This window comes from Sturnira hondurensis, unplaced genomic scaffold (genome assembly GCF_014824575.4).
Source record: "Sturnira hondurensis isolate 20B ecotype Veracruz unplaced genomic scaffold, ASM1482457v3 Scaffold0022977, whole genome shotgun sequence".
Taxonomy (NCBI): Eukaryota; Metazoa; Chordata; class Mammalia; order Chiroptera; family Phyllostomidae; genus Sturnira; species Sturnira hondurensis.
Window position 1 is genome coordinate 1,806,287 of NW_028095608.1, and position 22,641 is coordinate 1,828,927.

The following is a 22,641-nucleotide window of genomic DNA, read 5'->3' on the forward strand; positions in this document are numbered from 1 at the left end:
TAAAGCAGACATGCCATCGGTAATAAGCACAGTGTTTCACTGAGATACCTCTGTCTTTTTAAGTTTTGCTCCAGACTACTATGACTGGGGACACCAAGCGAACAGCTTCCTGGTTCCAGCAGGAACTCTGCCACCAGACTCAAGTTTGGATCCTGACAAGCCCAGCCATGGGCAGCACCAGTGAACGGTTTCGTGGACGATTCCTCAGGTGGAAAGCTTCAGGAAGACTAACTTAATGACAGCTGACTCTTTAGGGCACTTTTCCTTAAGAAGTAGGACTTGATTTTTATTTGTTATAGGTTTCTGAGGGCTCCACAGGACTAAGCAATAACTTAGAATCTAAATTTTAGATTGACAAAACCTTAGTACTAAAAAGGGAGCCTAGCTGCCTATTTCAGTGGGTATAATTTAAACTTCAAAAATTCCATACTTTTATAAAAATGTATTTTATATAACTTAAATAGTAGTGCTAAACTATAGTAGGGGGTTTTGAGAATGTTACTGCAGTATGTTACAGTTTGCACAGTTTTTTATGCATAACTCACTTTAAAAGTAAACAGTATATGGTCTGAGGGCTTTTTTAGGCTTTTGGACTAAAGCATTCCTTGAATCCTTACCTCTTCCATCACTCGGATCCTGGCCTCTGCGATGGCAGCCTCTATGCACGGCTCCAGTGGCGAGGGCCACACTCCAGTAGAATGTCAGCGGGCCACGTACGAGCTCCCTGGCTCCTTACAGTTCTACAGTTCGTTAAGGCCCAGATAGTTGGTCCCTCCAACATCCCAATTTTGCCAAAAGCCTGGTACTCTTTTCAGGAGGGCGCTAGTGGGTACATTCAGATGATGGTGTCGAAGGTGCTGGGAGTGCTGACTCTCACCCGTAAACTTCCTCCGCTCCCCTCAGAGATGGACGGCCGTTCTTCAGCTCTGTGAAGCAGAATTACCTCAGGACCCAGCAGGGGCGCGCCTTTCCCCGCGCACGGAACGCCCCTGCCGCTGCAGGAACGCCAAGGGGCTCTCAAAGGGGGTCAGTAAGAAAGACCCCGGGCCCTTGAGCTGAAAGGCAGCCTGGAACCCTAACTGAGTTCCCTTAATCTCCACCCACATTTAAAACAACGCCCTTTATTTTTCAGTATCTCTGAAAGCAGCCTGCTGGAAGCGGCTGCTTCAAGTGGGAGAAGCCCGGGGCTCTGTCACGTGACTCCCTCCTCTGTCACGTGAGGGGCGCTCCAGTCGGCTGCTGCTGTGTTGTCTCATTGTAGAGCAACACCAGGGAATACTGGTTCTCCAACCACAAGTGCCATTCCCAAACCTCACATGTGTGTATACTCGTATTGTGCAGTGGTAAAACTGCCCGTGATAGACTGTGGCTCTTTGGGGTGGCTACACAGAGATGAGGTACGAGAGGAAGTCGTGTTGGCAGAGGGGCAGATGCTGCTGTGCCCGGAGTCTCGCCACTGGGGAGGTGAAAGGAACTCGGTCTTGCCCGAAAGTCCCGCCTCCACGAGGAAGCCCCGTTTTGGCCTTCTGGAATAATTCATCTCTGGGCACTCATTGCACAGACAGCAAGCCCACTTCTCTCATCTCGAAGGGATTTACAACTGCGATCTATCTCCAGTTTTAAACAGGCCACGACTGGGTTTTCATTTGTGCAGGGCCTCTCTTCCCTGTGTAACCCTCCTTCTCACCTTTCAGTCTGTGGACGAGCTGGAGTCACACGTCATGTAAAATAGTCACTTCAGGGGAAGTTCTACACTGAAGCAAAATTTGCACTGATTATTCAGGTCACCCTAAGATATAAGTTGTTAATCTAAATAGCTCTAAGAACACCCTTGTCACATTTTGTCGCTCTTCTCTGTGACTGATCCTTAGGGGAATTTACAGGTGGAGCTGGCAAATGCTCAGAGCTCCTTTAAGTCAGGCTTTTGGGACGTGCTGTCCATTCAAGGGTAGAGATGTTTTTAAAGAATACAGTGATTAAAATATCACTAAAACTATGTAGTTATCACATCCATCCTATGATACTTTATTATTCTGTTATTACTGGCAAGAAAATTGGAATACCTAGCATTTACTGGTAAAAACCATAATCTGTTTTTGTGATAAAGCTACTAGTATTTATTTGAACTATTCTTTTTTATTAGAAAGGACAAAAATGTTCTAAGGGCCCAATTTTCTTTTTAAAAAGTAACGATAAAGCACATCTAGATTATTAAACACATCTAGAATATTAAACACTATGTATCAAACTATTTTTCTCTTGTAGTAGATGGTCATATGTACCCTGTGAAATGTGGCTGATTTGGATGGAAAGGAAAACCAAAACTTCCTTTAGTTTCTTGTGCTGCTAAGTACACTAACAAACACAGCAACTCCTTATGTGGAATAGTAAAGGCTAAGAGAAGGCAAGGAATGGCGATTTCCGTCCTGAAAGCACCCAAATGTCCTCTGATTTTAAGGACACGAGGAAATTAAAGGAAGAATGTCCGGAGAAGAGTCAGTATCCCCGCACGTTTTGTACCATCACCCATCTTCAGCCTGATTCCACACTAATTCCATCGCCTGTCAGGTTTCTGAGCAGCTGTTGGAATTCTGTGAAACAGAATGATTAAATGTCCAGAGTGTGTTACACACAGAGCTGTGGTCTCTTAAATTTTGTCTTACAATGTACACAGCAGTCACAGGACACTTCCCACTTGGGCGTGTCAGGCACGTGGTTAACTGCAAGTTACCATGTTCAGCTGCAAAGATCAGGAAGTCTCTAGGACACTCCCAGATTCTGCTTTACGGAAATCCCCAAGAACTGCTTTCTGGGCCTTGAGCGCTCAACCCCTACTGAGAGGAGAGGACTAAGCATTAGTGTGCCCGAGAGTGAGAAGTGCTTTGAGAAAAGGGTTCCCACTTATAGTCACCCAATGGATGACTACAATATCCATCACTAGAATATTGCTTTTATTTTTGACAAGAAAGGTGAACTTACGTTAGAAATAAATGGGTCTAAATATTTGAAACTTTACCAAGATTTCCAACGGAAGAGACTTGGTTAAAAAACACCTTGCTCCCCTTTAGACTGCAGCCTGGTAAAACGTAGACTCGTGGGGTCTGATTGAAAACACAGCTAATAAGCATTACCATCTCTCACTCCACATGAGGGAGAATTTTATTCATCAAAAACATTTCTAACTGTGCATACAGCTACTTCAGACCTCTCACAGTCCACATGGAGGAGCTGTTGGAAAGCCTCAGGCAAACAGTGGAATTCTCATCAAAGACTATCAATGAGCTGATTAAAGTGAGGAAACATTAATTTAGAAAGGGTCACTGAGGACGAGGGAGTGGAATTCAGTCATTGTCTACCAAGTGCCTATTATATGATGGACACTGGGCTTGGTACTTGCCACGTGCCCTGGGTCCAGTCCGCAAACTCAGCAGTTTGCATCCACACCTGGATGGCGCCATCAAGCAGACACCAAGCCATTCACATGGAGGGCACCTCTCCACTGGACCTGCTTCTGTGTGAGCTGTTCCCCCTCAGTCCATACTCTTCTCTGGGTGCATCTCTCTAAACTAGACAGGACCTAGTTAGGCCGCAGATCCACGTTCCACGCTGGCAGGCATCCTCGTCTGTTTTGTTCACATCCCCAACTTAGAACGGTGCGTGCAGTCGGACCCGTTCTTCCAGTGACATCGTCTAAGCTAACTCCTTGCACCTGCACTTCAAGCCACGCGTGCTGACTTAATAGGTATAATACTCATTTATAAATATCCAACTTTTGGACAGAGAATTCATACTGGAATAAAAAAGGACCTAAGGATTCTATATTCAGTTCTCAAATTAGAAGCTAAGTCTTAGAAGCAGTGAGGTGAAATTCCATCTATACAGGCCATGTCTTGCCTCTCCCCTCACCTCTTGGGAAATAACACAATAGGCAATAAAAAAAAATCTTTATCAAGTATCAAATTAAAAGAACAGGGACACATTAAGTGGTTAAAAATGCAACCCTAGTGAGAAAACACTGAGTAAGGCAGAGTTTTAGCATGATCCATAATGTTCAAGGGTTTTTTAAAGTCCATGTGGAATAAACAAGAACAACTAAAGCAAATTGTAAAAGAAAATGGAGGGGGAATGAGTTGGGACCAATGAACCGGATATTAGAACACAGACCCTGAGTAATGAAACAGTGAGGTGCATCAGTAAATAGACCAGTGAAACAGAACCCAAACACAGAGCCAAGTCCACATGGGACTTTGGGTATGATAACTGCAGCATCTCACACAGGTAAGGAAAGGACAGACAGTTCAATAAGTGATACTGAAGTAGCTGGGTAACCATCTGGGATACACTCCAAAGGAATAAAAATTTAGATCAAACAAACTAAGCTGTAAAAGTTCCAGAAGAAAATATAGGTACATTATTGCTATGGAATGAAAGGGCATTCTAAGTATGACTTACAGTCCAGGAATCACTAAAAAAGCAAAGTCAAAAGACAATACATTGCAAAAAATTTTCAGCTCATTACAGTGACAGGATGAACATCCCTAACCCGAGAAAGCACTCCTGCAAGTTCGTGAATAGATCAGCCAGGCAGTATGAAAATGAGGGAAAGAAAAGAACACAAAGGAAATATGAATGGCTCAAACATTAATGGGAGCCAGCCTTGGCTGGCTGACGTACACGGGTGTGTAATTTGCATCCATCACAATGGCAAATACCGGAGTTTTGAATAACACCTGTGTTGTAAGTTGGTGGATGAGCAGGCATTGTCTGCATTACAGGTGGGTGTGGGGATGGGCAGCTTCCACCCATGGAAGGCAATGTTCTAAAATCTCTCAAACCTACAAACGCATGTGGTCTTTTATCCCCAAATCCTGCAAGTGCATAATTATATACATGTGAAATGACATATACAAGATTTGGGAAATATCCAAATTCCCATTAATAGGGGATTGGTTAAATGATTGCATGTTCATATAATGGAATACCAAGCAGTTATGGAAAAAAAGAAAATGAGAGTAAGCTATTTAGTGAGATGGGAAGTCTGCCAAGAAAAATTAAGGGGGGGGAGCAAACAGTGTATACATGATACCACTGTGTAAAAATTAGGAAAAAATAAGACTTCATGTTCCTATTTGTTTATATATGCCTAAAACAGTAGGAATGGAATAGTAAGAAACCAAGACCAGAGGTTATTTTTGGAGGCAGGGGTAAGGTGTGCAGTACTGGATACAAAGAAAACATTCCACCACGGAGCTTTCCTATTTTTTGGTTTTTGAACCATGCGAATGTATTACCTGTTCGAAAACTTAAATCAGTATACTTAAAAAGCCTCGTAACTCAATACAATTCAAAAGATGCTGAAGTGACACAGATGCAGCACACTCTGAGGAGGCGTTAGAGTCAGACTTCCTGGTTCCAGATTCCCGTCCCACAACCGGGGATTTGTGAGTGTAGACGCAGGACTTAGCCTCTCCCACTCTCAGGGTTGGTGTCTGTGAGCAGAAGTGATCGAATCTGCCCAGGCGCTGCTGTGAGGGTGGAATCCTCCACGCACAGCCCCTTACCCACGGGCTGCCATCAGGATGAGAAGGGACAGCCTCAGACTACCCAAGATTTTCTCCTTTCTCCACAAATTATAATCAAATCCTCATCTCAAAAAAAGGAAACATTGAAAAGGGAGGGAAAAAAACAAGAAAAAGACGACAGAAACATTTACTTTTATTCACGTTTTCTACTATATGGTGGGTACGAGAGCATATTACTTACAATTCTGTTCAAAATCAAAGGTGCACCTGTAGATATTACTTAAAATAAAGCACCCATAACTTGCATGTGTGTCCGGGTTTTGTTTCACCAAGTAAATTCCACAATGCCCACGCCCGGTCTGATCTGGTGAGCAGGTATGGTTTCAGCAGGCAATTCAGCTTGCAAACTGCTGAGCCCAAGTTCCCAGCTGAGGGCAGTGCTCATGAAGACCAAACCAGCTGTCCTGAGGCCCAATGAGTGGCCCCTAGGTAAAGCTGGACAACATGGGGCAGTGCTTCGGGTACACAGAGACTGCAAGTACTAATTCACAATGTCAAAACATCGAAACGTTTGACTTAACCAGCTTCAAAGCCGTGAAAGCTATTACCATTCTGTCTGATCCTCCTCATAGTCTAAGAATCAACACAGGAGAAATGTTCAAATTTCACCAATTTTAATATATAGTATTTCTAACTTACATAAATGCCACTTAAACAAAGAAAACCAAAAAAACTCATGCCATGGAAGGAAGGGATATCTTCCTTTTCTTCATTCTCATTACTTCATCCACTGGTACAATCATTTCTGCCACTATATTGTCAAGTGCTGGATGTTCAAACTAGGTGGTGAGATAAAGACAAAACGGCAAGAGGCACTACCAGCCGAGGGTTTTTACAAAGCAATCAATGCTCTTACTACCACTTCACAACAAAAGGTGCTCGGACTGGAAAACCAGCTGCTGTCACATGAACCATAAAATATCAACAGGCTCACAAAACAGTTTCTTAGAGTTTACACAATTACTTAAGAAATACACAGAGACACAAAAATGTAGGCTGCACCCCACTGTCTAATTTATAGTAAAATAAAAATAATATAAATTTCAGCTTAAACATACTTCATTTGTTTATTTTTTGGTAGTGAAAACATTTGTGTAAATTTTGAAATGAACCTTTACCCTAACTAGACTTTTGGATTTCCTAGAACTCACTCTAATACACAATTTTTTCCCAAGCCTGAAGCAAATCAAAAGGGAAAAAAAAAGCAATAAATGGGAATGGCCGAGGATTTTTTCCAGTAAGAGTTTAAATAATAGGCTTTACCTTTAACCAAGGGAACAGCGAAGAAATACTACCAAAAAGATTTTAAAATTTACACTAAAAACAGACAAAGTACAAAACTCACATTTTCTTAAACTCTGAATGGACACTAAGAAGAATTCTTATACATTTACCAGCAATTTTACTTATTCACTTCGCATTTACCTGAAGGTCCCCCTCTCCCACCATATGATCCTTAAAAATGGAAAGAAAAAGTGGGGAAGGCTCTAATCAAGCCAGCCCATTTTATTTCACTTAAAAAAAGAAAAACACCATCACCATCAACAACAAAAACCCAGCTCTATAAAGATTACAAATTGGGTAAGAAAATAATTAGCTGGTGAGACCTTCCTCCATCCAACCACATCCCTCCCTCCAAGGGTGACTACATATCTTTAAGAGGAGCGAGCCAACTGAACACAGTTAAAAAACGCACTGCTGTACCAGTGAACACACTTCCGACTTTTGCAGAAGAGAATGGGGTTAAGAGCACTTATTTACTTCATAAGACTGAGAGTCCAAGGAAAAACTCTATTTTGTACCCACATCACTTCCACATGGATGCGACCTTCCAAATTAACCACCCTGCATCTACTAGCATCTTCTAACGTTGCATCTGCTAACGTATTTTTAAAGAATCGATATTTTAAATATTGAGGATATTTAAATCCAGGCTTAGAAAACGACTGTTCAGGTCAAATGAGTCATCTGTTGGTACGAATCCCCTGAAGTACCGTTTATGCACTAGGGCTACAGAGACACAATAGGGGGAGGGGTGCTTAAGAGTCTCGAACTGCTCTACCTGCTTAACACCCACCCCCCAAAGAAAATCAGACTGCGAGGATTGCATAGATTGTGTTCTAAAATAAAATCCTTAAAAATGCTTACTTTAATTTAAAGTAGTACAGGTTGTGCATATTATGTTTTAAATTGGCAGTATAAACCCATAAAATCCCATTTAAATTTTATCAAGATGGAAACTTAAATATTTATGCATTTTTTTGTTTTGTTTTTAGAGTAAATGAGAATTTCTGAAATTGGAGTAGAAACAAAGAAACACAAAATCAGAAGAAACTCATGTCCAGGTTCTGAGTAAAGAGCTCTCCCTGCCTTCTCCACACAGGAAATGGGTCTTGGTGGCACACGGGACAGCACTTACTTACCTTAACTGCAGCAGGTCCTTTAGACCAAACCAAAACTACAACAGCCACTAAAAACCGAGATAACAGCCAATGAAATGGAAGCTGAAGCCCTGAGGCTTCTTCAGTAACTTCTGAAATCACACACTGGAAGGGCCAGTCGTCACACGAACATCCTGCACATCCTAGAAGGTGACACCGAGCCAGGAGAGGCTGCCCACACGTCAGAGCCACTGATGAACTGTCCCCCTGAGACGGGCCCTAAACGACACTTGTTCCCTAGCTCCCCTTTTCCCTAACAGATAGTTGACAGTGTTACTAGGATGGAGACATAGTCATTTCAGTTTGACAACTGGAAATAAAACATAAAAAAACAAGAGCAAAACCAATTCTAAACAAATAGCAGAATATTCAACAGATGGAAACATGAAATTAAACACAGAATTAGCATAACTTACACGTTTTAAAAGTATATACTTCTTTTATAAATACCTCTAATGGACAGTCTATTAAGAATCATAAATATTCAAGTGAACATTTGAATTTTCTCTTTATGAGTTCGGAATTCTTGAAGCCTTTGAAGATTAGTCTCCTTTTGCTGAATGTCCAGGAGTAAAAGTTCTGACGTAGTCTCTTTATGTCTCTAATTAGACATATAATAAGCCTTTATTACCTACTGTGTTGTAATAAGACTTTAAAATTCTGTAACTCTCTTATACTTGTAGAAAGCCTATTGGAGGAAAAAAAGCATATTAGTACAGCTAATATGATATGCACATATTTCAAATGATTGATATTGTATATGAGCTATAATTCAAAGGCAAAATCCAGAATAAAAGAATGCATTGAACACTGAACACTGAAACTTTCATTTTAAATTAAGTAGGCTGTAATTACTTATTAAGCATTAATAAAACACAGGGCTATGGTTCTTCAGTCTTGGTTAAGAAGGGGCAAAGGAAGCCAGTTACCTCTTATTATCAATACATTAATGAGAGGGACAGTGACAAGAGTAGTTCATTATCATAAAAAAATCTCAAAACACGTACACTTAGTCTACAAATTCATTTTGCACATTTCTCCCCAGATATCTGCTCCTTTCTTGCTGCTCCACAACACACTAATTTGTTTTATACTGTTAGTTCCTAAATCTTTAAAGGTAAAGATTCTGTTCGTATTGCCTACTGCTGAATCCCACATTTATGGTGTTCGATAAATAAATAAAGATGAATGAATAGAATGCTTCGGGTCCCAGGTCCAGCGGGAAAACTCTGGAATGGGAACCACAAAATAATTCTATAAGCTCAGTTATCCTTATGTACAAGTCAGGGTGGATACAATGAATATCTAACGTCTTCTTTCTATAACTGAGGATAATACAGTATGCAGTAGGTAGCTCCTTTCTTTACTCTAAGTACTTAATAAATGATAACTTTTCCTATGCCAAGAGCTTATATTATGCCAGGCAATGTTCTAGCTAGCATGTCACCACATAACCTCATTAATTGTAAAAAAAAAAAACCCTACACAGTAGATAAAATTAACCCTGATTTTACATTTCGGGAGAGCAGTTCAAGTTACTTCCCAGCGACGGCCAGCTGGTAGGTGCATTCCAACCAGTTCATCAGATGCAGTACCACATGGCTGCTCAACAGATCCAGGCTCTCTGAGGCCTCAAAACCATTCATTGTCTTTATATTCTGACAGGTTGCAGGACTAATAGAAAATGGATTCTTACTCTAACCATCAGAATATTAAAGGACTGAAACAGATTTTAATTATTAGGAAAATACAATATGGTTATTAAACAAAATAAATGTATAAAATCATATGCTGTACCTCAACACAGCAGGGTTAAAAAAAACTACCAAAATATACATGAAGATGCAGTAAAGAGCCCAAGGCCTGACTCACTAAAGAAGAGAGCTTAGTAAATAGCAGACGTGTTCAGAACGTGCAGACCACACTCCACATCTGGATTAGGCAGAGAGAGGATCAGGGGACCCAACGGTTACCGGGCACATTAACTACGGGTGTCCCCTCTCCCAGGAGCACGAGCTGGCTCGCACTGCAGTGCAGTGTCTGGGGAGGTGCCGTCCAGACCTCCCGGTTTATCACCCAAGAGATGTTTCCACCTTCTCCAGTATTATTCTAATAGACACAGGAAGGAATGTGTCTACCTCCTATTACTTTACGCTTTTAGAGAGGCACTAAAATACACTGTAATATCCAATCGGTATATTTATGCCATATGTCTGTTCCCGGGAAAATAAACCATTTGATATAAACAATGAAAGTATCAAAAAGGGCTGCTAGTATAGGAAAGACCCTTGTAGTCAAGATAAAGAAACCATATTCTCCAAGGATTCAGTGGACAGAACCAAAGACAATGCTCATTGTATGTCTCTGCCCACTAGCATCACATGACAAAGCCACGTAGTGCTGGGCGCCCTGAGATATTAATTAAACAGGCATTAACTGTATTAAACAGGTTGTCAGACAGAGAAAACCACCAGTCTACTTAAGAAAGACTAATGCATATACTCCCCAAAGTTAACATTAATTTTGTGCATCAGTATAGCCAAAATTTATTATTTAAATGGCATGATAATTAAGTGGAACATAGAAGGAAGTTAACGGATCCAATTAATTATTAAGAACTGTAACATTCATTAAGGGAGAAGAAATGTACGGACTCTCTATGAAGGAAACAATACAGCTCAACTGATGTAAAAGGAGGATGGCAACCATCTGTTTCTCCCTGGGGAGGAAAAGATTAAATTAGGCTGTACCTTTCCGTGTGACCAGCCCACCCTCAGTGTCACCATCCCTAAAGAAGACAGGTTTCTCCTATATGGTCTAGTCAGAAAGAAAAGAAGCGCCCTAACCACCTAATGGTGTTTGTGAATCACCCTCAGCAACACCCACACTGCCACGGGATTCAGGCACCACCTCGGAGTTTAAGAGGTGCTGTCACATATAACCACCTTGTATCTTCAGGGGGAACTCTGCGAGGAAGGTTTGCGTCTCCCTCACTTTGCAGAATGAGCAAGGTGGACAGAGGGAAGTGATTTGCGGGTGCTCACACTCTGGAGCCCAGGGTGCAGCAGGGTCCGGGGCGCCCGCAGCCCTGGCTCTGAGTCCAGCGCCCTCTAGAGAACAACGGAGGTAAGACCGGGCTTCTAGTAGAACTAGAGCAAGAAGATGAGAAATTCTGAGAAAGTTAACACCTGCGTCTTTCTCAATTTAATGGTATTTGGATTTAAAGTGTTTAAGTTGTTAAAAAACCTTTTCATTTAAATTGAATTTTAAATTAATTTTCTCCTGTTTTATCTTACTGCAGGCCTCATAAGTGGATGGACTGAGTTTTTCATGAAATGCCAATTACAGCTGGACATTCTATGTCTATCTTATCTAAAACCTCTGCTTACACAGTCATCTTCAAATACAGGGAGGCAACAAGTGAAATCTTTGCTATTAAGACAAGGAATGAGCAACTAATTTATTTTTAATTTAACTGCCTCTTTTTAGCTTAAAAATGCATTTTAAGGAAACATAAGAAACAATCTCTGCATCACTTGGTTCTCTATTTATTAACAAATTCTTCCTTAAGTTGACTTTTTCGTATTTTTTCCCAGGGTAGCTTAGTATAATTTTTCTAATTCTGTTCCTTCTGTTCTGTATTACTCAGTTGGTACTACATGTATCTCTACCGGCAAATTCAAATTATTTTTGAAACCATCTGTGGTATAAACAACGTAAACTATGTATCTGTATACAGAAAAAGTGGGGTAAGAATGAATGGAAGAAAAATGCCTCCTCAGCCCTGGCTGGCGTAGCTCAGTGGATTGAGCGCAGGCCTGCGAACCAAAGGACCAAGGTTCGATTCCCAGTCAGGGCATTGCAGGCCAGTTCCCAGCAGGGGACGCATGAGAGGCAACCATACATTGATATTTCTCTCCCTCTTTCCTTCCCTTCCCCTCTAGGGATAAATAAATAAAATCTTAAAAAAAAAAAGAAAAATGCCTCCTCAGTTGAAGAAATAAGAGCAGCTGAAAGTTGTCATCTCTCTTTCCTTTGGCACCTCTCCCCCATGCTCTCCATCAGCCACTGTTCTTGAACAAGGGATGTTCAAGATGGTCAGTTAAGGAGCATAATATCAGGGGAGAATTTCTTCCCCACACAACTGAAAGGCAAACTGGGAAACAGTGGCAAACAAGTGTGGTGAGCTGTAGAGAAATTGGCTTTTGAGTATAGCCATAATAATATTTGATAAAAATTTTCTCTTTGTCCACAAAACAAACTACCTCAGCAGAGAGGACCTTGCGGTTGGCCGGAAGCAGCAGAGAAACCAGTCCCACCTTACCTTCCAAAAGCATTTAAAAGAGCAACTATTTCCTGACGAGTGAGTTGGAAGCCTTTCGACGGGCTGTTCTCTGGAAGCTTTTGGATTTCTTTTTCAGAGAATAGTATCTTCAGGGCAGTTCCTAAACCCTGAGTCTAAAGAAAATAGTGATAAACTTACAATCAAAATCATACCATGACCGCTGTGAAGGCTGACAGGAATACTCAGTTACTGAGATGAGAGTCAGGAAATGCACAGGAACTGAACTTCACCGTGTTATTAAACTATGCAAAAAGCAGTTTCTACTTCCCCTCGGACTGTGCACATGATAAATTTATCTCAGCTCAATGGTTTACCCATACCATACTACTCCAAATTACTAAAACACCTCTTTTTACCTAGAAAATGAGAATAGGATTACAATGTTCAATGTGTAATCCTGAAAGCATCCTTTATAGCCCCTAGCAAGTCAAAACTTAACATCATTAGTGATACCAACACTTAATAATTTCTTAATTATTAGCACTAGAGGAAAAAATCTGATTTCTGTGTAGCCTCCATTACAATAATTCTGTCTCTTGATTTTCTGACTTGTCTTTGTAAAAAAAATACACAAAATATCAATCTTTTTTATATAGAATGTAAAGGAACTCTATACTGGTATATAAAGCTTGGCAGAACTTTCCTATTTTGTGACTAGGTAGCCTTTTGACCATTGAAACAAATTCAGTGACCAAAATTTCATAATTGTCTTTTTATGTAATTATACTTTACCTTTTATATAGGTATATAAAATACTAACATACTCTATTTATAACCACCAACTTCAGAAATGAATTTGAGATTATATCAACAGAAACAGATGCACTGACCAAAAATCATTAACACAGAGTAACAGGAAAAACGCCCTTACACATACACCTATAAGCCACGGAGTTTAATATTAACTTTTTTCATCAATAATACAGAAAAACCACACTTCAGATCTCTAACTCAGTGAACAATGAGGGCCTTGAACAAAAAGTTTCGGCTCCTCAGTGGGAAGATGTAAGGCGAGTAAGAGTTCCAAACAGAAGATGACACACACCTGTAATTTCCCCCACAGCCTGCACTTGTCACATCCGACGCAGTCCATTATCCGGGAGATGTTCTTGAAGTGTAACCGGAATTCCTCCTAACGTGCAGAAAACATTTGTGTTCTAATTACATACACATTTAAAATGACACTGCCTGTGTCTAAATTATAGGAAAGAAAAGTTTTGAAGTTTTGGTGAATGAGTTGTTTTCTAACAGTAAAGAAGAAAACTATTTGAAACTGTACAGCATAAAACATGAATGAAAATTTAGGAAATTTAGTCCATGTCTTAATTCAACAAACTTCACTGAGGGGCAACTCTATGCAAAGCATCAACACAAAAGCGAGTAATTCCCAGTCTTTACTTTCCGGACCTCATAGCTGCCTCCACTTAGTATGTGCGTATGGCCAGCGGTAAATAGCTACCCTATGGTTCACTAACTTTTGACGGATTGCCTTGTGTGAGTCAATCAGAAAACTCGCCCTAGAACAATGCTGACCCCTGCCTCTCTCCCTAGGACCACACTGCTTGTAACGGTGCCCCACCAGCACGGGCGATCACAGGCTGAATGCTGGGGGCGCGGGGGTGGGGGGTGGGGGGTGGGGGGTGGGGGCGGAGTCTCACAGCCCCAAATCCACTAGGGTGGCCCCTCAGGAAAGGGCCCTGGGGTTGTGCCGCACGTGAGGAGGCTCCTGCCTGAGGGCACCTGTACATGTGGCTGTGACTAAGGGCAGGCTCATGTTACCTGAGGACAACATTAGTTAAGAGAAAGTTTCTTTATCTTTTTCACACGGCAAATTTGGAAATAAAAATCATTTTACTGAACCAGGGTGAACATTTTGTTGCCTGCAGCTGGACATGCGTCACCTGAAAACTGGCCACGACAAGCCCAGAGGGACCAGTACCCTGGCCAAACCAAGACAATGTAAGCACAGCACAAAAACTCCTTTGCTGTCCAGCCTCACTCACTTCATGTTTTTTGAAGCAGATGGAAAAATAAACTTAAGTTCTACTATACAAGTCTTCAGAAAACAGCAAACAAAATTTCCAGCATTTTGTAGCTGACAGCTAGCTGTACCTTAGTGCTTTATCAGCCTCACCTTCCTCATCTAGAAAAAGATACGTAATAATGGTGGCCATGTCTTTTACACAAGAGCGTTGTGAAGGTCAAAAGTATAATATTTGTATAAATACGTAGAAAATAGGAAGCACCACAAAATGAATTAACCACTTTAGATTAAAAATGAATTATCATATTAAATGCCAAAATAGCAATATACCTCTAAAACAACCATGAAACAAAACAGCCTTCCAAAACTAAAATGTCGTGTGGCTAAATTATTTCATTTCAGAAATACCAAGAAACTCTTACCAATGGAGACCACTCAATGCTAACTTTTTAGTTCATGTAGTATATCCACATCTAAAATATCTTGGGGACGAATGTGTTTCAGAATTTTTCAGGTTTAAACAAACGCGCATTCACTATTTATTAAGAAACACTTCTCCAGAGTATGTGGTAACACCCCGTAATCAAATATATTAAAGCTTCTGTAAGAATATTTACATAAACATCAAAGAATATTTACAAAGCAAAGTTTTTTGAAAAGACTATAAATACTCTTACATCAATTCAAGTTATGTTTTGCTACCTAATTTACACCAAAAACAAGAAATATGATTCAGTTTTTGGAGCCTTCTGGATTTTGGAATTGCATAAACAAACAAACAAACAAACAAACAAAAAAAGAAAAAGACCTCCTCACATGAGGCTTTATAATGTTCCTAAAATATGTTCTCCTTCTTACATCTCAGGTTACAGGAAATCTTTGCCTTTTATGTTAATCCATAAGGACAAAAACCTAAGTGTTTCATAAATTATTAACATTCCATAAAAGAAGCTTTAGAAAAATATGCTATTTATCGCCTTCAATGTGGATTAAACACAATGTGATTTTGAAGTAAGAAAACTCTCGGAACCCTGCCCTCAGAGGCACTTACAAAGGCGCCTCAACCCCTTGGTCACAGCGGTGCCCGCCAAGCACTGGGTCAAACAAGAGAGGAACTGAGAAGCAAGTGTGGAGGAGGGGATGTTGCATGATTCACAGGGGACCCAATCAGACCAGCTCCAACAAGGTGGGCTGGCAAAGGACCGTGCAGGCGAAGGGGGTTAAAACACAGCCAGTGAACTTCCCCACACACTGTCCCCCAGTCATTTTTACCTTCAGTGACTTGGCCCCCTTTTTGTCACCTGCGAACATGGACTTCTCATCAAAGTGCATGGGAAAGGACCTGATGGGAGGACAACATTGTTAAGTTGCAGACAAAACTCAAGTACTGTGTATTAGCGCTCTGGCAGAACTTTTTAGCCATATATTTAAATTCATAATTTACTCATATGTAAGATTTAGTTGACAGCAAAGTGACAGTTCACATATAAACCATTCAATAATAGACTAAAGCAAGATAAAGACAGCTTTATCATGTATAAGCTTGTAATGTTTTACAGAAGTATATGAAAAATAATCTAAAAAATAACTAAAAATAATTTATGTAAAAAGTGTACATCACTCTTAATAGTTTAAAGACCTTTTAAAATGTAATGTGTAGTTTACATTAAGCACTTTAAATCCAACATTCCTCCATGCTCATTTTAATGGCAGTAAGCTCAAGCTTTAGACCTGACAGTTTTTAAAAGGTTACATATTGTAGAAGGCAGGGCTAATGATGTTCCCTCAGAGATCTACAGACACAGTAACATACATTGCCATCTGAACTTGAAGAGCAACCAGAAGACTATGAAATGGGCTGAAAGAACATTAAAGTGGTGTTAAATTTAAAGTTATATTTTAAAGTGTAGCCCATTCTCAAGTGTGGAACTGCAGTGCTACGTTACACACGATTTTCAGTGACCATTTTTAGGAGGCAACCTCGAAGACTGTGATTCTGTTGACCACTCCCTTCTCCGTTCTTACTCTCCCTCTCCCAGTAACTGAGAAGCCGGCGGGGGTCGCGTTTCAAGCGCTGCCCCAGCGCTGCCCCATTCACCCAGCGTGGAGAGTGCAGACCTGTGCGGCCTGGATCCTTACTTTGTGTCCTGGAAGATACTCAGGAGGAGGGACTTTGTGTCGGCGTCGTCCTCCACGTTTCCGGTGTAAAGATCTACAATTGAGCGCTCAAAATACGGGGCCACCTTTGACAAAGCTCGCAGCTCAATTAAGTATAAGAAGTACAGATTCTTTAACCTTCTTGGCCCTTCTCCCTTGGTTTCCACAGGGTCGAAACGGCGTTTAAATTCTTTGATATTAGGTCCCCAGCTAGGTTTACCCCAGGTTTCTAAAGAGAGAGAAATACGTGACATGCTTTTAATAGACAGGATTTTATTCTCTATAGAAAATATATATTCACCCCCAACAATTTTCACACTGATAGAGGGCAAAATCTCTATGTAAAAATCTGATTACCTTCCAAAAGATAATTTGCGCAGAGATGTAAATTGATACTAGCATGAAGTCCTGATATAAGCTTATAGAAGACTCTTTTCTCCAGACACAAACCTATTCAGAAAAAATATTGATAAAGATGTCACATCCATTTAGATGACAGAAATACTGAAGATTGTATACACAGGCTTATTTTTAAAGTTAAGATTCAAGGACATTATGAATAAATCAAAGAATATTACGAAAAAACTGGATTGAGATTCTCTCACTAGGCGAGAATACAAGCTTCTGACTTCCAAACGGAGTGGACCGAATACTAACTGGACACAGAATAAGACAGAAAGTGGGGGCTCCTGGGGGTTCAACACTCTGGATGCACTTGGCAGGTCCCAAGTTGCCCGGAAGGCAGCAGCACAGGTTTTTCCTGGTTTGGGTTAAACTAAAGCAAATGTAATTATCAAGTCCTGTTTGGCTTAACAGTACCTTGAGATCTCATTCCCTAATTCAGAGTTTTGCTAAAAATATTCCTATTGTCATGGAGACCAAAATGTAGAAATTAAATTCTGTTTTGTAGCTTCCTCCTAAAAGTATATGGCCAGTTTGGAATGTTTAGGGTAACAGGGAATACTATCTGACTTAATTTGGTAAGATATTAGGTGTTAACTTCTCCTTCAGTAAAACCTCTAATCTCTGTTATCAGAGAGCAAAATGATCCGATTTGACATTCGTCACCTTTTCCTGCCCACACCTCTGCATGCAGCACTGACTTGTATCCAGGAAAACGTCTAAAGTCTGGTGAAGGGAGAACAGGCAAAGCAAAGCTTGTGAAGATGCAGAGGCCCAAAAATGAGACAGGGTAGCCTAGAAGGCAACTCTAACTGGCAAAGCCCACAAAGGCCCTGAGTGGGGATGGGGGACAGTGAAGAGGGAGGAGCGGAAATGTACTTCCATAAACATGAAAACCAGGTAACTCCAAGCAAAATGGTAACAGTGAAAGGTCCTCCAGCCAGACACACGACACACTTAGGCAGCTCTGGCTGGACAGATTCTCCCACTTGCAGGCTGCTGGGCCCGAGCAGCAGCTTCAGTCACATGTTTAAGCAAAAAGGCAAATTCCTCTCAATGCAGAGCAAATTCACTACCCTGTTTTGAAAGTGGCTCTCCTTTTTTTTTCCTGCATTTGATTTCATTCAAATTCATTTTCAGCAACTGGATTGATTAGAGGGCGCTGATCTTTCCTTTCACAAAAGGATGAGGTTTTCTGTGTAGTTTGGCACGTGGACACACAGTACCTGGCGGCTAAAGGAAGATTTACAGGCTCAACCCACACTCACAGTTGGATGGCTATGGCTGCTTTCATTCTCCAGACGAGGAAACTGAATCTCAGAAAATGTGAGTCAGTTGCCTGGAAACAGGCGTCCTTTCCACAGGGACTCCCGTCAGTCAGATTTGACCAGAGCAGCTGGTACGGTACACCCCAAAACCCAGTACTGCCCATAAATATCATTCTCATCCCTCATTCTCAATATTCAGAATCTCTGACCACCTCTTATAACCTAAATGTTACTTTTTCACAACTTGCATCTTTAGAATAAAACTAATTAAACAGAGCTAAGCATCTTCTCCCACACAAGTATTTATCAATACGATTCCTAGCTGTACCTATGCATTTATAAGTCACCTTAACAATGGCCAATATGTGTACATAGTTCAGTAAAAACAAAGGTACAACAGAATTAACTATTTAGTTTAACTCTATAGTATGTCAGGTTATGGCTATGAAATACCAATTTTCCTATTTCATTCAACTTACTTATCTTTCATTATTATATTTTAACTTTTGGTTTTGTAAATTAATGGTAATTTGATAATTTTTTAAAAAGCATCATATATCCAATTGTTAAAATCCTACAATGTTTCAGCTCTCCATTAATAACATCTTATATTCCTAATATTTTCAATATTAAAAATATAATAATACAAAATTATATGGTATATTGGGACCTATACGGCTAATCCATTAATTAGACAAGTTTAGACTATATTAACATATATAAAAAAACATGTTTAAAACCTTATAAACCCAACTTTGCCCTTTGTATATAAAAGGTCCCACTTGAAATGCTGGGTCTGTGTGGTGGCTGTTAGACGTGGCTGGGAAGAGAGGGGGGTGGGGAGGCATCCTGGGGACCTGGTGACAGTGTCTGCTCTGTGTGTTTCCATAATGCTGACTTTTGGCCTCAACATTTTCAAATAACTCTATCCCAAAATATAATAACCTAAAACATGTCATTTTCTTTCAAACACTGTCAAAATTAGTTGTCTAGGCAATGACTCCTAAAACTTACAAAAATATGTTCAATAACTCAAGACATTTCTTGCGAAAATCTAATAAATTTAAAACATAGACATTGTTTACCTTCTAGCCACGTGTAGAATGATTCTCCTTTAAAAAAGAACACACATACACACAGAATCAAGTTAAAATATTTAAATAGTCATTTATATATTAGAATAAATTATCTATAAATATTTTTATGACAGATTAAGGAATATCTCTAGAAATATCCATTGTTTCATGTGAAAATAAATCCCAAAAGTAACTGAAGCATTAGAAGAATGTTCTTATATTCTGACTAGTAAAATTTTTGAGAGAACACTTAGTCAAAATGTTATATAAATGTTATTCACTAGAAGGCTTAAACATCCATAAGTCTGGGGGAGGGGGAGACTTTAATAATCTTAAATTTGCTTTTGATGATAACTATGGCACTTTTTTAGAATTTCAGAAAAAAACAGTGAATTATAATGAATACAAAAATCTTATTATTATTCCATTTTTCCTGCTCCAGTAAAGCTAGGTATATTTCCTCAATTATCTAAGACTACTAACTTTCAAGGGACAATTTTTAAATCCCTTCGTCTTTAAGATAATTACTCAGCAAAGCTCACAACTAGAACATGCAGGGCCCCAGCTGATCTGAGTACTCACACTAAGAGATCGGTTTCTAGACCAACACCGTCACTTTGAGAGACACGGCGACAGTCAATAAGGTGAAAAGGGTTAATGCACTTCCTGGGTTACCGACCCTTATTTTGTTTGATTTTAACTGAGAAAAGCAAGGCATGGTAAGAAAACCCAGCACACAGAGGAGCTGAGTGGGACTCTAGGGGGCACATTAGATGAGGGGGTGACTGTGCCTCCTGGAAGTCAGTCCCCTGCAAAACAACATCTTCCTACAGATTCCTTCATTCAGCAGCCTTTTACTAAGGACCATTCATCACCATCTCCCTTTTTTATTCAAACAACCCTAACAGCTAGCGTTCCTATCAGCTCCCAAGATTCTCAATAATCTGGCCTCTACTCATCTTTCTAATTTACCCCTGTATAAAGCCTTCCCTACTGCTCACAGGGTGTCTGCCCAAATGTGCTTGATTTTTCCCTTCTCAGCTCCTAGGTCCATGCTATTTCTCCAAACAGCACATCCTATTCACTTCTAGCACCTCAGCTTTCCCAGATCACTCCAGTGAAATACGGTTTTGCCACCTCTCCAGAGCTATATTATGAACTATTTGTGCTATGTATGTGTAGTACTTTTTAAAAAAAATTTACTGATTTTTAGAGAGAGAAAGAGAGAGGAAGGAGGAGGACAGGCAGAGGGAAAGGGAGAGAGAGAGGAGCACTGATTTGTTGTTCCATCTATTTATGCATTCATTGTTGATTCTGATATATGCCCTGACTGGGGATCGAACCTGCAACCTTAGTACTTCTTTATCATCATTTATAGAGCTCATCCTTCTTGCTATACATTGTCAGCTCCTAGAGGGAAGGCATCACTTTTTACACATCTTTCTATCCCACACAACCTCACTATGAACAACATGCCCTTGAACACAGATTTAAAATAATTATTCATTTGAAGTAAGTATTTAGGCAATTTGGAGGCATCTTATGACCAATAGTCATTTAGTAACCCACAGCTGATAAATTAGTATTATTCATCAGAGTAAAACATGATAATAAGTGAGGCTGTAAATTTCAAAGTCAATAAGAAAATAAATAAGTCACAAGACATATTATCTGGTCAGACTATCCTAATTTCTGTTCCTTCAGAGCACATCGAAGTAGATTATAACAACCAGAAAGTGGAGAGGTTGGCATGTGGTCATGGTTCCCATTCTAAACATTAAAGGAAAATGATGTATATATTTTTTAACATAGGGTAACTTTCTATTACTAAAACTACTCAATTTTTGTCATTATTTATTTATAGATATCTTCTAAAAAATAAGATAAATGCTTTCTTTTGAATTAGGGGAAAAACCAAACTTTGATCATTAAAAACATTTCCTCTACTTGAAACAAAAACACAGATGTTCAACTCACCATCATCTTCTCCTGAAAGAGAAAACAGTAGACGAGATTTTAGAGAATGTCTCACACAGTTCAGCTTCCAAACCTGTTAATTTTAACGTGGGATTAAAACTTCCTGTGTGTTCACCTGCCACTTACACTGTGAACCCTGGTCCGAGTGCAGTCGCCCCACAAGGGAAACTTCTTAGTGAGGGTACAGCCTCCAAAGCACAAGACTTTCACGTTTCACACAGTAAATAGTATCAGAAAGCAACCTCAAATAATCACAAAGCGCACTGGCGTCCACCACGGACTAATGAATACGCAGGAGATCATGCACCGCATCATCAATACGCAGGAGATCACGCACGGCATCATCACGTGCAGACGCGCTCTCTCGGACACCGTCCTTTCCTCTGGGACGCTTGTCCTTCAATTACTGCTCCCAGGCCCACACGCCTTGACAGAAGTTCTTCCCAAACTGTAATCAGTGAAACCCCACTGCCTCTCATTTTTGTAGAAAAAGGTTCAGTTGTTCACGAGCTGTTGGAAAGCCAGCTGTAGAGCCCAGCGGTTGTGGCTGAGGAACAGTTCACAATGTGAGCGCTGTGGTCAAGTCAGCAGTTCCCATGGAGACAGCGCTGCGCTCTAACAGCTCCAGGGAGCCCACCTTCCCCCTTCCCCGGCCTCCTTGTCTCTCTCCTTCATACTTCCTTTTCCTCCTCTCTCTTCTGTCCCCCTCCTTCTTTATATGGCACTCGCCCTCCCCCCTCAATTCTCCAGCAATCTCATAGCTCTGATTTATCGTAATAAATAATTACTAAGTGAAGGATTTCTTAGGATTTAATGGTTTTATTAAACAAACAATTATATTTGCTGCTTTAAGAGTAAGCGATCATATTACTCAGCCATCGATAAAAAGTGAAATCTTGCTATTTGTGACAACATGGACGAACCCTGAGGGCATTGTACTAAGTGAAATAAGTCAGACAGAGAAAGACAAATATACCATGGTTTCAGATACGTGCAGAATCTAAAAACAAAAGAAAACCAAAAAACCAAACTCTTAGATGCTGAGAACAGATGCCAAAGGTGGGGGTGAAATGGGTGAAGAAGGTCAAAAGGCACAAACTTCAGTTACAAAATGAGTACCTCCCGGGCATAGAACGCACAGCAAGGTGACTATAGGTAGTAAGACTGTGCCACACCTCGGGAAGTCACTTTAAAAGTCCTCATCTCAAGAAAAACAGATTTCTAAGTGGGTGGTGCTGGGTGTTGACTAGACTCGCTGTGGCGATCACGTCTCGATAGAAGCAAGCAGCAAACCACCGTGCTGTGTGCCTGAAACTAACATAGTTATATATTGCCTATACCTCAATGGAAGAAATTTTAAAAGTTCCAATCCTCACAAAAAGGAAGTGATCACAGGAAACCTGTCCAAC

General features: G+C 40.3%; 2 protein-coding genes across 3 annotated transcripts in view; one reads left to right on the plus strand and one right to left on the minus strand.

Annotated features, from left to right (window-relative positions):
- GPR137B (G protein-coupled receptor 137B) overlaps positions 1–5,828 on the plus strand; it is a 50,283-nt gene extending 44,455 nt beyond the window's left edge. Inside the window, exon 7 of the mRNA XM_037037314.1 lies at positions 64–5,828. Coding sequence (XP_036893209.1) covers positions 64–184 — 121 coding nt within the window. The 3' untranslated portion in view covers positions 185–5,828. The remainder of the gene's footprint in view (positions 1–63) is intronic.
- A 351-nt stretch (positions 5,829–6,179) lies between these two features.
- ERO1B (endoplasmic reticulum oxidoreductase 1 beta) overlaps positions 6,180–22,641 on the minus strand; it is a 45,557-nt gene continuing 29,095 nt past the window's right edge. The window contains exons 9-16 of one of the 2 annotated variants that reach the window (XM_037037313.1): positions 21,233–21,244; positions 19,265–19,291; positions 16,867–16,959; positions 16,492–16,738; positions 15,625–15,694; positions 13,414–13,500; positions 12,348–12,481; positions 6,180–8,711 (exon numbers count right to left, since the gene is read on the minus strand). In XM_037037313.1, coding sequence (XP_036893208.1) covers positions 8,651–8,711; positions 12,348–12,481; positions 13,414–13,500; positions 15,625–15,694; positions 16,492–16,738; positions 16,867–16,959; positions 19,265–19,291; positions 21,233–21,244 — 731 coding nt within the window. In that variant the 3' untranslated portion in view covers positions 6,180–8,650. Of the gene's footprint in view, positions 8,712–8,756; positions 9,253–12,347; positions 12,482–13,413; positions 13,501–15,624; positions 15,695–16,491; positions 16,739–16,866; positions 16,960–19,264; positions 19,292–21,232; positions 21,245–22,641 lie in introns of those variants that run through there. The other variant, XM_037037312.1, reaches the window with a different exon arrangement.